Source organism: Rhyacophila brunnea, unplaced genomic scaffold, assembly GCF_057557595.1.
Source record: "Rhyacophila brunnea isolate RB1 unplaced genomic scaffold, BYU_Rbru_1.0 scaffold_3, whole genome shotgun sequence".
NCBI lineage: Eukaryota > Metazoa > Arthropoda > Insecta > Trichoptera > Rhyacophilidae > Rhyacophila > Rhyacophila brunnea.
The window spans coordinates 30736093-30753857 of NW_028232965.1; the positions used below are offsets into that span (position 1 = coordinate 30736093).

Here is a 17765-nt window from a genome sequence, read left to right on the forward strand (position 1 = left end):
TATTGATCCTCTTTTGATTTTCAGTAAGCTTCGAATTACAGTATGCTGAAATTTAGATTTCTCTATCAATTAGTACTGCATAGTAGAACAAGACATATAAGTCCATCAAGTGCCAACCTAAAATAAGAGCTCCAAGTGGAAAAGATGTTAAAAAGCTCGCATCTTGACAGTGGAGCACGAATTCGATTTAGACATGTGGTCCCGCTTAAAAAAGGAAATCATAATATAATACACGATATTAAAAAAATTAAATATATTTATTTATATAAATAACAACAACAAAATATATGTGATTTTTCTTATATACATATATATATATATATTATATAATCTATTATTATAAACTTTTAAAAGTCTTATCGCTTTGGTTTTGTCTTTGCCACAATTTGGCATATAACGAGTTTTTATTTGAAATTAGCGACATATGTGTACCATGCTCGCTAACAGATCCATTTTCCAAGACAAATATTTCATCCGCATCCATTACAGTGGAGAGTCGGTGAGCAATGCAAATGGACGTTCTACCTTCTGTAGCTCTACTTAATGCTTGTAATATATTCTGAAAGAATAATACTTTTATTAATACCTATTTAAGATTCTATGAATTGTACGAAGATTTTAACTATAGCAACATTACTGCAATTTTGTATTTAACAAAATATGAGAAAATTTTGCTTACCAAAAAAATTATTGAAAAAAATTGTTTAGTATAATATTTACATAATATAACTAGGGGGCAAATGCGCAGTCATAATTAAGTGCTTAAGGGGCGGGTGGGGCGGGCCGCACACAACATAATGCTGCCAAAGTCAAGTGATAAGCAAGTGACCTGTTTATAATAAGAATGTCTTAGTTGGGCTAATTTATCGACAATATCTCTGCATTTGTCCAAGTCTTCTTGACATAAATGCAAGACGTAAGAAAAAACTGACAATATAACTGAAAAAATAGAATTTTTTTTAATTTGATAACTGAAGCAAAAACCGCATCTTTTTTCAAAATGAAACTACATAACATGTAACAAATATTTAAAAGCCTTCTTCAGAGATAAAAATTATTCAATCCACCTTCAATGTAACTTCTTGTTCAACTTACATGTTCTGTAATGGAGTCAAGACTAGATGTGGCCTCATCAAATATCAATATTGGTGAGTTTTTTAATATGGCCCGAGCTATCGCCACTCGTTGCTTTTCTCCGCCTGACAATTTCAAACCTCTCTCGCCAACTCGTGTATTGTAACCATTCGGCCATTTTGTTATCGATTCATGTAACTCTGCCATTTTAGCTGCTTCATACACATCCTCTATTGGTTTAGAGAGGTCACCATAATGGAGATTATGTAAGATGGTGTCATGAAACAATACAGAGTCCTAAAACAAGTGAATAGAGCAATGATTCAATAACTTTGACATGAATAATAAATAACTAAGGGCAGCATTTACAAGATTTTCTTGTGACAGCATTTTAATATTATACAGAAAAAGACTACATTTTATTTAACTTTATAGTTTATGGTGCCGAAACATTAATTCTAAAAGATAATACTATAAAATATACAGTACAGTCGAACTCGGTTATTACGATCACGGATATAGCGAGATCTCAGATGTAATGAGGAAACATTCGTTGACATTTTCGTTTATGATTTTCTCCATACATTTATTCACTTTTATAACGAGCTACTTATCGGGTATACCGAGCTAAAATATCGTCAAAAATTTTCTTAAAACGTGTGTCAGTGTGTCGATTGTTTAATAACATTTCGACCCCAAGCAATAAAATCCGACCGGACGGGATGCTGCCGAGATCTCGCCGACAATATTGAAAAAGTATCCCCGGTTTCTAAGGTTTGTAAAGTCAGTAGTTACCTACCAGCGTTCATTACAATAAACAATTTCTTTTGTAGTTTATGAATGACATGCTTGTTTCGGGTTAAAAATTCTAATTGTGTATTTTTGTTTGAATTGCGACTTTTTGTGTTAAGTTCATTTAAAAATACCTATTCTCTGATATAACGAGTAATGCTTATAATGAGCAAATTGAGTCGGTCCCATCTTCCTTGTAATAACCAAGTTCAACTGTAATATTACGTTTTGAGATATGGGAGATGGAAAAATCTGCTAATGTAGAGAAGCTGAACTTGAAGGCAAACTTCCATACTGGTTCAAAGCTATCTGCAACTCGACTGAAATTCGGCAAATAGAGGATATTATGTATTATGCAGCACAGGACTGGGAGACTTTTGCCACAGTGCCACGCAGAAGAAGAAAGTTGGTAAGTTATAAAAATAACTTTTAGTGAATCGCTCACCTGAGGAACAATTGCTATGCTTTTTCTCAAAGTGTCCATGTCAACATCTTTTATGTGTTGGTCTCCAATTAAAATATCTCCAGACTGTGGCTCATAAAATCTGAATAGCAATCTCACCATAGATGTTTTTCTGGAATAAGAAAGGAAAACACGGTGAATAAAAGTAAAATCGTCGTGTAAGTTTATTTTTATTATTGTGATTATCTATATAATTTGTTTTTGACATACCCGGAACCCGATCCACCAACAAAGGCAATCTTTTTACCAGGTGTAATTGTAAAATTCAAGTTCTTAAATATAGGCTTGCCAGGCTCATATTCAAAATTGACATTTCTAAATGTTATCGAAGCGATATCATTGCTAATCATTAGTGGTGGTGCTTTGGGTCGATTCTGTAAGAAAAAAAATAACATTTTTCATTGAAAAAGCTACTACATTCTTTCAGTTAGTTTGCTTCAGCAATAATCAAATAACATACGTATGTACATAATTTATTTGAAATACTACATAAATCATGAATTACTTTTCAGATATATTTTCCTAAAATAACATTTAATTCCAGGGAATGGTTCATAGTCTATTCATTAGAAATATATTTTAGTTTGGTTTTGTGCTAAATAGAAGATAAGAAAATAACAAAATAATAACGATACTAGCTATCCAAAACTACTCCCTATGGAAGCAAATGTGGTGCGGTATTGAGATTTGCTATTTGGTAGTGAAAAATAAACCAGGTAGAGTACAAATTTTAAATTTTGGTTTTAATCAGTGGCGGCTCGTTCATATGCACTGCGGAATTGCAGCACCCCAAAGCAAATTAAGAAAAATGTAATATTATAATACAGATAAATTTATATATATTATATGAAAATATCAATATTATTTAGGCGTGTTAAGCTTGCCCACGCAACGATACATCCAATAATAATTATTATAACCACGATGAAAGTGATGCATCGCGTGATTTCATGCAGTACCATTTTATATAGAATAATGCTCGAATTGGCTAAGGGGGGCGCGGGGAACGGGGCTCGCCGCTCAGAGCTTAGTCTGGTACTGCCGCTTAGACAGTTATACTAATACGAAAATACTATTTTCGTGTTGCGAACGTTGTCGGGACAGCGACTCTGAGCTAGTAGCGACGCGCAGCGCGAGTCGCGACAGGTGTCGAGAGCAACTAAAAGGTGATAGACCTTCTATCAAGGAAAAAAGACAGAAGAATCAATTTTATAATGAAATAAAAACACTTATAATATTTAATTTTAATAATTTTGATGTTAATAGTAAAATATAATCCAAATAATCATTTATTTTTATTTTTAATCAACTGCAGCACCCCCAGATATAATATCCACCAGCCGCCACTGGTTTGAATATTACATAAAAGTGGAATAATAATGTATACTAATCTATTAAAAAATAATTTGTAAATAAGTTAATAATGTTTTGCTCTCTTCATGCAGTTTTGTTAGATGCTCTATAGATATCTATTACATGCTCGGCAAAAAACTGAGAGAAAATTTATCAGAGTCGTCAGAGAATAATAAAATTGATAAAGTGTAAACTTTTAATTTTTGTTTTCATATTGCCTAAAAGTGAAATATTATCATCAAATCACTCAGCACACAATTTTGTTAGGTAATTCATAATTTATTTATCATGTCGACGTGACGTTAACACGCGTTAACATGATCTTACTCCCTACTTCATTTATCGTTTGTCAATTTTGTGCTACGGCCGTATGTTGTAGCTTAACCACTGGGGAATGCCAATAAAAATGGTGTATTTCAAAAAAATACTACCTTATTCTTAGGTCAATAATTATTATAAAGCAAACATTATTCGTAGAATGTTTATCACATTTGAATTTTCATAAACATAGCTTATAATCAGCATCTTTAGAATTTTCTTAAAATGTGTAAATCTTGCCCATTTTTTAAATAATAAAATGCCTAATTCTTGTCTCAACTTTGGGATCACAGAGATTATCAATATAATTATTTATCGTAAATATTTCACTGTAATAATGTCGAGATAAATTTTACTAATGGTTTTATAAATGCTTTTAAAAATTAATAAATATAAAAAATCTTAACACCACTGCATACGGATGTACTGAAATATGACTATATTCTAAAACATTAGAGCGAGAGGTTTAAAAGAATACTATTTTATGTAATAAAAATACTTTATGCATTCATCAACTGTTTAAAATAAATATAAAAGATAATAAGGCTTCAAAAGTATATAAATAGATTATCTACAACGTTTAAGGAATGTCCAGGGTTATGGTTATGCTCTGAAAATAGCTTAAAACCTCAATTTTGACCTACGCTGAGCATGTGGGCCGTTAAATGACATTAAATGGAACGTTCTATTGTTTTTTTAAAGTTGACATAAAAGGAATCCTCCCATAATAGTTATAACAGCTAGCTATGTGTAATGACAATAATTTGTTACATGAAAGAATAATATGAATTAACAATGTCAAGAAATAAAATATTAAATTTGTAGTTGCGCATACATACTTGTATTGCACTATTGACTGTCATAAGAGTAAACATTGTTTGCATATCGATTAGAGCTTGTCGAATCTCTCTATAGACAGAACCTAGAAATCCCAAAGGTATAGAGAGCTGAAATAAGAGTCCATTCACCATCACAAGGTCGCCAACTGTCATTTTACCTGAAAATAATATATATTTTATTTTAAATTTGATATTGAAACAATAATTACTATTCGAATAACGTGTATATCATGTATATCATGTGTCTCTGGTTATTGAGACAAAGATACATAATTATTAATTGTTACATCTTATAAACCAGATTACTTATTTTATTTAATAATTACCTTGCAAAATTTGATTTGCTGCCAATACCATAATAGTACTCAGTGCAACACTGAATATAGCATTTTGTCCGAAATTTAAAACTGCCAAGCTTGATGATGTTTTTAATGAAGCAGTTTCGTATTTCTTAAGGCTCTCATCGTACCGTTGTAGTTCATATTTTTCATTGTTGAAATACTAAAAATGAAATATTATGTAATTATGTAATTGCACATAAATTGACTATTATAGTAATAAAGCTACAGAACTCTCTCAGTAATCCGCCGCTCGGTTATCCGTCAACTACTATGATCCGCCGTTATTTTTACTTGTTAAAATCACAAAATCAAGCTCTATAATTCGCCGGTATTCGTATGTAAAATTCAGTAGTCCGCCGCGTGCCTTTATCAGCTGTCCGCTGTCGTATTCAACGTAGCTGAGGCATGGAACAACCTACCAGGACGAGCAATAATTTAATCGTGAAAAAAGCTGTGGCCCTCCATGAATAAAGATGATGAAAGCTGGGAACCGGAAGACTTAGTTCCATTAGAAGAATTGATTCAGAGGGCAACTGAAAACTCAGAGATAAAGCGAAATGTTTTAGAACAATGGATAGCAGAAAGTTCTGAGGAGTACCTATGCGCTGCTTCCGACAGAAGACGAGCTTATAAATGCATCAAGAGGCTTGGATTCTGAAGATGAAGGCAATAATTGTCAACCGATTGCAGCTCATACAGTCAAATCAGGAGATGCACTAGCTGGGACTGACGTGTTACCATCAATTAATGGGCAGAGGAAAATAATGCAGCCGTCAACACATTCATCGTGTTGCATAAATTATGAGATGACACAATCTTCCAACAATATCCAGAAAAAAACAAACAACACGGAACAAGTGGTTATATTAAGTGATTTACTGTTTAATACATATTATGTAGTTAATAATTAGTTTATAATTAATATGTATACTTAATTTAATACATAATTGATTTTGATCATTAAAAAAACTGTAAATTGCTAGTACAAATTTCTCAATAAAAACTATTTTTACGAAATACCTGTCTTAATTTTTACAATATTTTGTATTTATGCACTATAATCCGCCGTTTTCTTTTAATCTTTCAATTAGGGAAATTACAGACTGCATCTGCAACCAGCTTCATGTCAATCTTCATAATATTCTATCTATTCCATTATAATAATTACAGTAGACATACCTTAACTGTTTCAAAGTTGATAAGTGAGTCAATTGCTTTATTTCCGGCTTCATTTTCAGCTTGGTTCATGTGAACTCGAAACTGTGTTCTCCATTGGGTTACAGAAAGGGTGTAAATTGTATAAACTCCAACACATCCAAAAGACACACCTATAATAAAGTATAAACAATTAAATATTAGATACAATCATGCATTGAATACTACAGCATAAACAATAAAACTAGGTGATTTATTAAGGTATTAGTTTTGAGATAACCTTGAGATGATATTTAAATATCATAACAGCTCGATGACATTGAGCTACTTTACAAGCTGCTTGTTGGCGAATTTACAATCTGCTTGTAAACTCGCCCGGTGTCATCATTGAACAAGCTGACAAGCAGATTGTAAACAATCTACCGAGAAAAGTTGAAAGCCGGGGAACTTTACACGCTACACGCTGGCGTGTGGGCCGATAATGCGTCTGCGCAGTAGAGCGATAATGGCGACCTCCCAGTAAAAAAACGAACTACTCAATACGTCCTGTCAAAATAGTACCAAAAATGACGGTTTCAACTCGCTAGCTTGTTGGCTTCTGAGCGAGTGGAAAGTTTTGTGTGTCATCATCACAATCGCGCTAGCTGACTCGCCCGCTTTTAAATTCGCCAACATGCAGCTTGTAAAGAAGCTCAATGTCATCGACGGATAAGGAATAAATATTTCTTAAGAATCATAATTATTATATCACAGTAAAATATTGTGCGGATTTTCATAGGAGGTAATAGACAACACTTTTCATTAATGAAATTTAATATATTGCACATAATTATAGTCATAGTGGAACAATTTAACTTGTGCAGATTATGATTTCTTCTGGTGCACACGAATTACAGAGCGAATTTAATTATTGTTTCTCACATGAAGCCTATTGCATCATTTTCTCTCGCTCGGCGTCGTTCTAACTACAGTAGGCGCTCGGTAATCTGGCACCCATATTTTTTCACCTATGCCGGATTATTGGATTTCTATAGGATTTTTAGGATTGTCAAGGTCGGGCACCGAACTGCCGAGCGACTCCGCTCTGTAATCCGGGAGTTTAATGTGAAACCTGCCGGATTATAGAGCAGGAGAGCTGAGTTGCAAAATGCCGGATTGGTGAACGCCGGATTACCGAGCGCCAACTGTACGTCATATTTTCTGTTAAATGTATCAAGCTTCACGCTTATGTGATATGTTTATAACTAATTACCTGCAAATGCCAATCCACCCTTCGCTCCTAAAATACTAGACACCAGTGCTAATTCAAATATTGTTGGGACCACATTAAACAACATTGCAGTCAGAACAAAATTGATAGCACGTGATCCCCTGTCAATTGTCTGAAACATGTAAAACCAAATTTTTAAAGCAACACTATAAAAACATTTTTTGTAGGAGATAGGCTTAATAATAATATGTTATCAATGATAAGTATGTATATATTATCTACTAATTTTATTAAGACAATATATTTATGTCTTACATTGAACTTTTTACGTATTCAAATTTCCTAATATATATATTTATATAATATGTAGTACATAATGTACAATTTCAGCATCCACAAAGGCATAGTTGGTACAGCACCTGTATGTGAAGCTACATGTTGTTTTTTCAATGTGTGTGTTGATCCAGTGCAAGGACCAATTGGGTTGAGCGGATGGTTTACAACCAACTCTCTTAAAAAAAGTATGTTAATATAAACTCCACTTTGTAAATACACATATGCTCTGCTTAGAAACGAAAAGGTGATTTACTATGTTTTTTTACTAATATACACATTACAAACGTCTCAAGTCTACAAGCCCCATATTATACTCTGCATAGGAGCAATGATTGTAATTTACCTTTACAAATCAATCGGAAGGCTGAAGAAATATGTAGGTAATTAATGTATCTTTAATAAATAGACATATTAACCTTAGACAAAGCACCAGTTTGTTTGGACAGATGAAAATTCAAATCCAAGAAATGTAAATGCGTAAAAACATTACAGGCAAGTTTTCTGATAGAATGTTGTGCAACATGCGCAAAAACTGCATTTCTTATTTCATTGAAACCTGCAGCACCAGCTCTAGCTATACCGTCTAATAAAAAAAAACATAAATATTAGTATCAATGAATGTAATTGTGCATATGTAGCAGCATTTAGTAAACATAAGGTTTCTTACGACTAATTGAAGGCCTGATAACATTTTGTTGCACGCTCATTTCTATTTATACTAAAAATGCTCTTTACTCTAATACTGGGTGGTTATTTTATTTGGGAGAAATCCAGCCGGTGAGAAAAAATATTCAAACTTATATTAATAAACTCATATAATATGCAGCCTCCAATAAACATTTTTCGAGAATTTTTACACTAAACTTGGATTCTAAAGAAAACTCGAAAAAAATGGAGAAATCACTTGCTCTATTTAGGGATTTCGAACCTTTGATCTACAACGACATACAAAAACACCGAAAATCATTGGAAAACCCCAATACAATGGGTCAGTCCCAGTATATTAGAGCTTTATATGACAAAGGGTGCCAGTGGGTCTATTCTATACTTATCGACCGCTAAAGTGATAAAGTGATAAATACGATGGCTAACTAGGGTAACTAGGGCTAACGCCCACGGTGGCCGCGCGGCATAAGCGTTGGACTATAAAGCCGTGGGTCGCAGGTTCGAATCCTGGGTCTGGCAAGTACACATATTGTTTTTCAATTTGTGTTTGTCAGGGTATGGACCTAATAGGTTGAGCAAGTGGCTGACATCCATTTCTCGTAAAAAAAAAAAATCTGTCAATACAAACCTCCACTCTGTGGAGGCCCATATGATCCTATCAGGATCGGACATGGTCGAAAAAAAAAAAAAAAAAAAAAAAACTAGGGTAGGTTTGTATCAAAGTATTACCACTTATTGTTACAATTACAATAAGTTGGTTGTAATTGTAGCAATAAGTGCTATATTTTAACAGCACCTCTCTTGGCTGTGATAAAATTTAGAACGAGATAGACTGTTTAGACAGCTAACTTATTGTAACAATAATTATAATATTTCAATACAAATATGTAATAAATACTATCACTTTATCACTTTAGCGGTCGATAGTCGCTTTGTGTATAGAATAGACCCGCAGGGAATAGGGTCAAAAAGTAAAATTAATGAAAGGAAAGTTTGCTCCATGGATAGTAAAAAAAAAGTAACTTGCGGCGCAATTATCTTCCATATTAATAAATGTATATAAATTGTGTTTGCACAATACTATCGACATATTTTTAAGTTTTTGATTATTATTTATCAATAGTTTAGTAGGTACATAAATACTTTTCATCTGTCTAATTATCATTTATTCACTGCTGTAGTGAAATACAGTAATTTGTGAAGTCTAATTCAGTTTGAAAAGGAAAATTTCAGGTCTGTGTTGGAAATCCCATAAGGAAACATAAATATTAATGAAAATAAAATAATTACTCCAACTTTTCATTTCGTTTATATTTTCATTAAAAATTTAATTTTCATAAATTTGGGTCAGCACCACCATTAGCATGGTCCTGGCAATAAGTTCTTTGATTTGTGGTAAAATATGAATGAATTGCTCAATCAGTACCTTGCCTCTGCTAAAACATTACTGTGTAAGAAAATATCATTAAATTTGATATCTTCATTTTCAAAAGTAATACATTGGTCGTGTACCAACAGTACAGCAGGTACTGCCAACTTTTTAACAAATAAATATTAGTATTAACTGGATTAGGGAGCGTTGCTTCTTGGAATCTCACTGCTTACTAATTAATTTGCTACTCAATTTTACTTGCGCGAGTTATTTTCAATTAGAATTAGTGTCCAGTTAAATTAAATCTTTAAACTTTAGTCAAAACCAATAACATATTTGATTAATCCAAAACAGGAATATTATGGAAAACACAGATAATACATAAATGAATGTATCTCAAAGAATACTCACATCCCACAAGTAAACTGAATCCTGCTGTGCCCAATGCTTGAGGTACCGTTGCCATACCCATGAGAGTTTCTCCATTCATGGTCAAAGACGAATTGATATCGTCAACGGCATATTTAAAAATGAATGGAACCGACACATTCAAAAGCTTTGCACCGACTAATAATGATAAGGCCAACTTAACTCTAGATCTAATAAAGGCATCATCCTAGAATAAAAACGATATTATAAATACATAACATAAAAGGTTACATTAAAATTTTTGTTAAGCACAATAATTCTTATAATATACATTCAAATATCCATAGTGTTAAATTATTCGATTATTTTTTTGTACCTTATAACATTGTAATTAGCAGAAATAGAAAAATATTATACCTTTGGCCAAATATATGCCATCATTCCTCGTAGCATATCAGATGATGTGACAGTCTTGACATCTTTTCCGAGGTTGACATCTTCATGAGAAAAAACAGACGCACCTGGATGAAAGCAGTCTCTCTTTTGGATACCTAACATGAAGTGAGAGAAACTCCATGAGGGACAGTATATAAGGATACAAGGACATACAATTAAGGAGAGGAAGAAGCAAAGCAACTAGGAACAACTAATTTAATAAACTAATGTGGAGTAAGATGAGGAGAGGGACACTGCAATCATCCATGATAAAAAAAACATGTAAAACAAAAAGGTGATTAAATACACAAAAACAAGAGAAATGAGGGCATTCAACAGAAGCATGTCAATGAATAAGGTTTCTGAGAATAATCTTGAACCAAAAATGCATGAAATGGTACCCAATCATTTATTATTATATTACATAAATCACAATCCATGACTTCTTTTATCTGCATTGTATCTAGGTTTATAGTTTTTATGCCAATTTAATGCATTTTATGTGAGATTCATTCTATTGAAAGTAAATCAGGAAAATTTCCATAACGAATTTTGCTATGTAGAAAAATGGCATTTAACTATAAAATTGATGGTTTAATGATATTGTGCATGAAAACAAATAATAAGCATTGAAAATTCTATTTAAACAGAAACATAATCTTCCCAAAGCTAGACAACAAATTAATATTAAACATACGAAATGTCAGTCAAAGATGCAAAAGGGTAAAGCATTCACACAGTTTAATTGATTAAACACAGCTTTATTCTTAGTATCCACTTAATTGAAAATTATAAAAAATATCATAATGTATTCTGTTAATAAGTACGAGTATACATGTAAAAATCTCTCACATCTCATCTATAGATGATTCATTAGGTTCGTTTCTTTCAACCTGAACGAAACTAATCAAATTAAACCATAGACAATATACATACAAATTGTATGAGTAGAAAGTTGACCGGAAATGGTTTGAGATATGACGTTTGGTTCAGTGTATCATTGAAAATCAAACCATTCTCGGACCATCAGAAATGGTTTGACACGAAACGTCAAACCGATTCGGACGATCCATAGACTAATGGCAATCTGTCAAAGTGTTGATAAGCATTATTCGGCATTTATAAATCGTGAGGTGTTCATATATATTAATATGTTAGACATTTACACCATAGAAGTTTACTTGAATTATGTATATTATAGATTAATAATCAATACCTAATATTATTCATAAGTAACCATACGCGAACAAGAAGCCGCTTTTGGTCTTATTATCTCAAAATCTAATAAGTAATATGTTCGATTGTCGTCTAAGTCACAAAATCATACTGTCGACATGAACAAGTGGTCAATTATAAAAAGCTCTTAACAAAAGTAATTTTTAAAAACTTGTCATACCTACCTATAAAAAATCTTATAAATTAACTAAATGGCTACCTATTCACGAAGCATTCTTTATATTTTGTACATTTAAAATGAATGAATACGAATTTGTATTATTGTAGACAACGATAGGAGGTTAGAATTTCATAACAAGTTGACGTTTCAATAAATATGTTTCTGTTTTAGAGACTAATATGTTATGAATTAATTTTAAGTACTGGCAACACTAATTAGTCGTCAGAAAAGCGTTTCCGTGGACATTTACCAAACGGTCCCAAACCAAACGGTTCCATTTCGTTTGTTTGATTCAGGTTGAATGATACAGACTTATTGTAAAACTAAAGTACAGTTTGGTCATTCAGCAAATGTTTCAAAACAAAACTAGACTATTTCTAAGACTCCAAATTTCTCAATAAATTGTAGATTTTGATAAGAAATTCAAAATTCCATCTACTGTTATGTTAGTTATAAAAAATTCTAATTTTCAAATAAAGACACTACTCGAATAACGATAAATGGCACATTACTTATGTCTAATTGATAAATAAATATACAGAACTGTTTTATATTATGATACGCAAATTTTTGTTCAATAGACAACTGAACTTCCATTAAAATGTGTCTCTTATCATTGTTCAATTATTAAAAAAAGAGATTGCTTACTCACTAATATATGAATATACTAATATGCCTATAAAATGCAATAAGACTTCAAATAGGTACCGAATTCTTCTTTGAAAAAATCTTAGCAAATAATTTTCAAATTCCATTTCAGATTTATTGTCAGTCAAAAGTTTACCTGGTGGGATTTGAGAATTTTTAGTTCGTCTGGATAAAACAGCTGCCAAAATGCTGTTGCCAAATTTCGGTTTTGCTTGGGCATTATTTTTTGAAGCATCACTAGATGCAGTTGAAATTGCCTGAAAATAATACCTAATTATTGCTTCAGATAACAGAAGATGGTAAATATAGATTATAACATATTGTTTTTGCCGTCATAGTCAGAATTAATCCTTTCAGTGCGCACAACGGCCGAGCGGTAAGGTGTCAGTTTATAATGTTATGGGTCTGTGAAATTCACCTGTTGTTTTTAAATGTGCGTTTGGATTCAGAATATAGACCTAATAGGTTGAGGCTTACATCCATTTCCCGTAAAAAATAAAAATCTGTTAATACAACCTGCATTTTGTGAAGGCTCATATTATGATTATGATCCTTTTACGAGTAAACATGGTGATGTAATGTAATGGAATTTTATAATTTATTAATTAACTGCGCCAAAGTAAATTAAATGCATATCGCAATATATGATTAAAAAAAAAAGATTTAACACACACACCAAAACTTAATATAACCTACTGTAATCCAAAAAAGCTTTCGCTCTTACTGGAATAAACATAATACAACATACTTATTGTATATTTAGCAAAAAATATATTGAGCACTTGATGATATTTTAAGTATTTACACAAATACAATAAAATAAAAGTGGTGCGTTTAATCCAGTTTTTTTTTCAAGTACAGAACCCGGGTAAACAACTAATCATTATGTAAGTATGCGTAGGAGGTGTTTAGGGCCATCAAAAAAGTATTAATACTTTGATAATTTGGCATCGATACTTTTCTTCCCTTATGACACCCCATTTACACATGCATGGATTAACTGCTGACAGTACCTATTAATTATCGCGGCCATAACAAAAAAATTCACTTATAAATACTTATTATCGTGCAAATTGCATGCATGAATCAAAAAGGTTCAGAAGCTTCTGAATTTTCACGTGACAATTGGAGCGTGCAATATCTGCGCCTGCACATAATGATAGTAGCGAACCTGCCGGTAAAAAAACGAGCTGCACAGCGCACTCATTCTGAGGTTAATCGATTTTCTCGACCTGTCAAATAGTAGCATAAATTGACAACATCGCATCTCGCTTACTCTTGAAGAATGAGATGGGTGAGACAACTTCAACAGTTATTATCGCGATAGTTTAAATTACACACTATTGGTGCAAGTAAATCCATGCATGTGTACAGGTGCTATGACACCGGTATCGAAACTTTTATGTCAGTATCCCTAGTTGAAATATTTAAATACTGATTGGCGATTTCAATGCATTAAATATTTGCAACATACTAATAACTAACTAAGCCAATACTTCCAGCGTAAATTTTTCAAAATTTTTGTAAAATACAAAGTGTTTTGTGTTAACATTCTTTGTTCATTGTACCTAATCATTAACAATCATCTCGCAATACTACATAAATTTTATATAATATAATTTTTATTAATTTTCAAGAAATTAATGCATTTTCCTAATACATATTACAAAGTCTTGAGACCTTTCTTCCGATAGGATACCAGTATTCTATTTTCATTCGATACCATACTTTTTCTTTCAATATGACAGTCCTAGGTGTAGAGGTGTTAATAGTTAGATAATATCTATGTACTGTCGAACAATCTCTCAACTAGTCCATCCAATAACAGAAGGAGACTCCAATATACATTTTTTTTAAACAGGATGAATCAGAGGTTTGACGGTGCTTGGGTGAATTTATCCACGACAAAAGGGTTGGATAATGACAGTTCTATCTCAATCTCAGTCTTAAATCTCTGATGAGTGACTACATGACTTCCAATTTTTGTAATATTGAGTGTACAATAATACATATATGAATAAATGAAATGAACAATTTGAACTAATATTCACTGACGGCTACATCAATAGTGGTGTTATCAACAAAGATTATCTAACACTTACCCTGAAGTTGTGTGATAAAGATGTTGGATGGCGAATGAAAAAGAAATTCTTTGCAGTTTGTGCCAATTGAGAACGTTGTCTTACAACATACGTAAAGTTTATTTTATTGGAATACATAACGTTCCCCAGACCGTATGGAAGCAAACGTAATGCCATCTTATTTAGAAAACCATAATATTATTTAATTTCGAATTTGACAACCAAACAATACCGCGGAAATCGAACATCGGTTCCACAGGACCCACCAAATCAGCTGTGCGCTCTATATGGCATCTATGGTGCGCTCAGAATAATATTATCTATGCGCTGTGAGCAGCCAGTCAAACTAATGTCTATGGTCCTAAATCTAGATAGGGATACCATAACCATTGCAACTGTATTGATTATTATTAGAATTTGACTTTGTCCTTGAGATAGGGTTTGCTCTTTCTTCTTCGCGTGAGGTTATATTCTACTAATTTATTTTCCTTTTTCTTGTCGTTGGTCATTCCTCCGTTTTTATTTACTGGTCATACCCGCGCGTCCATTTTTTATGTATGGAGTTTGGGATCCCTTTGTCTTCATTCTGGATTTAAACTTCTTATTGTTTACATGTTGCGTCTGACAGTTCATTCTAACTATCAAAAAAATTATCATGGACGAACGTTAAGTGATAGTTAAGTGAATGTTAAGTGATCAGTGATTATGGCGCAACATCTGAATGACCGTGAGGAGGATATTCTAAAAGCAATGGACGCCAAACGGCGAAGCAGAACTGCTACAGGAGGAAAAGTTCAACGTACGAGCGTCGATTAAGATGCTGATGTTTGAGGTATCCTTATTACGTACCTTATTTCCGGGACCGACAAGGAGTGGCACAACGCCCAAAAAACAATTCTTGGCGGCCCCTACGGTCGTAGCGTTAGGTCTAAATGACAAGTTGCATCGGTGCGACCACTCGTCATCAGCTAACCATCTGATGGAGAGGACCATCGCGGCCCTCCAGAATGCGATGTTTCCCAACGAGACAGCTTCTGGAAGGGTATGCAAGGGTTAGTGGATTGGGCAACCAATCCTCAAAACATCATAACAGCGATGAGCCTGTACCAAAAAATTGAAGAGGGTTTTGGGGACAAGGCATGATAAAATTTGCAAGAACATGACTCAGATCCTTACCGGAAGGAGACCTTCACTCGGGAGGCACTATCAAGGATTCCTCTGAGCTGAGAGTCCCGGAAGGCCCTCGAACTCACATTATGGCCGGGGTACTCCCAAGGGGCGACGTCCTGTGGGAAGGGAGTTCTCCATCGGAGGTACGGGCTCCACCAGAGATCCGTACTCTAAGCGAAGGTGACCTCATCTGGACGACCAACAACATTGGGGCCCACCTAAGAGACTTTCGGGGAGTCTGGATGGCGTAGTGTACCCCCCCCCCCCCAACATTGGTAAAAATAATAGTCGTAGCCCGCATACCTTTTGTGCGGACACCACCATTGGTAAGTCATTCTTTACTTTTACGGAAAGAATTTCAAACGCAACAATCAGCAGAGGTCACTCTCGAGATCGTGACTTAAAGAACTCAGGGGTTCTAGAAGAAACGGATCAAATCCCCAGTTTTTCTCTCAACCCTGTTTCTGATCAAGAAAGAAGACGGGACCCTATGCCCTGTTTTCAACCGAAAGCGTTTGAATGCGTTCCTACAGCCAAAACCATTCAAACTAATTCACCATTACGAGGTTCCAGCCATCTTACAAACAGAAGACTGGCTAGTAATAATAGATCTAAGCCAGGCGTACCTCCAGGTACCAATGGCTTCTCAACATCGTCGATTCGTTCGACTAGCCCACCAAGGGGAGCTCCTACAATTCACGTGTCTCCCGTTCGTGAAGTCAGCCGCTCCGATTATGTTGGCACCCCTGACCAATTGGGTCGCCGTACGCCTACGAAAGAATGGCTGAGAATATTCACTTACCTAGATGACTTCTTAGTAGCCAACCAATCCGAGAAACAGTCTCGGTTCAGGTGGAATACAGGATTACCTCCCTACTGTCTTTAGGGTGGTTAATAAATATTAAAAGATCATGTCTGAACCCAAGCCAACAATGAGGGTTCCTGGATATCACGTAGGACACACACAAGAAGGACACACACAGCAGGTACAAAAAGGCAATTGGTCCCTCAGACAGGCACATATCCAATCCCTTCTGGGGCGACTCAACTTCACATCCTACCTCCACGAGAAAGGTTGTATTGCCGACGGCTACAACGCTCCAGTCATCAATATGGCCGAGGTCCCATCCTCGCTAATAGATTAAAATCCCACCACAGGTCCAACAGGACATCATGTGGTGGCCCTAGGCGATAGGATCCTCAGATTTGACACAATGCAGGTACAAAAAGGCAGTTGGTCCCTCAGGCAGGCACATGTTCAATCTCTTCTGGGGCGACTTAACTTCGCATCCTATCTCCACGAGGAAGGTTGTATTGCCGACAGCTACAACGCTCCATTCATTAATATGGCCGAAGTCCCATCCTCGCCAATTGATGATAATCCCACCACAGGCCCAATGGGACATCGTGTGGTGGCTCTAGGCGATAGGATTCTCAGAGTTGACACAACGCAGGTACAAAAAGGCAGTTGGTCCTTCAGACAGGCACATACCCAACCCCTTCTGGGGCGACTCAACTTCACATCCTACCTCCACGAGGAAGGTTGTATTGCTGACGGCTACAACGCTCTAGTCATCAATATGGTCGAGGTCCCATCCTCGCTAATTGATGACAATCCCACCACAGGCCTAACAGGACACCATGTGGTGGCCCTAGGTGATAGACTCCTCAGAGTTGACACACATCAATCACTTCCTGACGACAGACGCAGCCGACACAGGCTAGGGAGCCCAACTGAATGAACACC

The 17765-nt window shown here is 34.6% G+C and overlaps 1 protein-coding gene across 2 annotated transcripts; it reads right to left on the reverse strand.

The window, feature by feature from the left end:
- Positions 1-238: 238 nt before the first annotated feature.
- Positions 239-15134, reverse strand: LOC147068212 (iron-sulfur clusters transporter ABCB7, mitochondrial-like). 2 transcript variants are annotated; one of them, XM_085951957.1, is made up of 13 exons: positions 14870-15134; positions 12904-13024; positions 10706-10785; positions 10331-10535; positions 8298-8464; positions 7588-7717; positions 6360-6508; positions 5166-5340; positions 4840-4997; positions 2540-2703; positions 2312-2441; positions 1096-1371; positions 239-559 (listed from the first exon to the last, which is right to left on the reverse strand). In XM_085951957.1, the coding sequence occupies exons 1-13, from the start codon at positions 15023-15025 to the stop codon at positions 338-340; spliced, it is 2133 nt and encodes a 710-aa protein (XP_085808083.1). In that variant the 5' UTR covers positions 15026-15134; the 3' UTR covers positions 239-337. The 2 variants fall into 2 exon arrangements, with proteins under 2 accessions (XP_085808083.1, XP_085808082.1); XM_085951956.1 differs by having other exon boundaries at positions 10706-10839.
- Positions 15135-17765: the final 2631 nt, after the last annotated feature.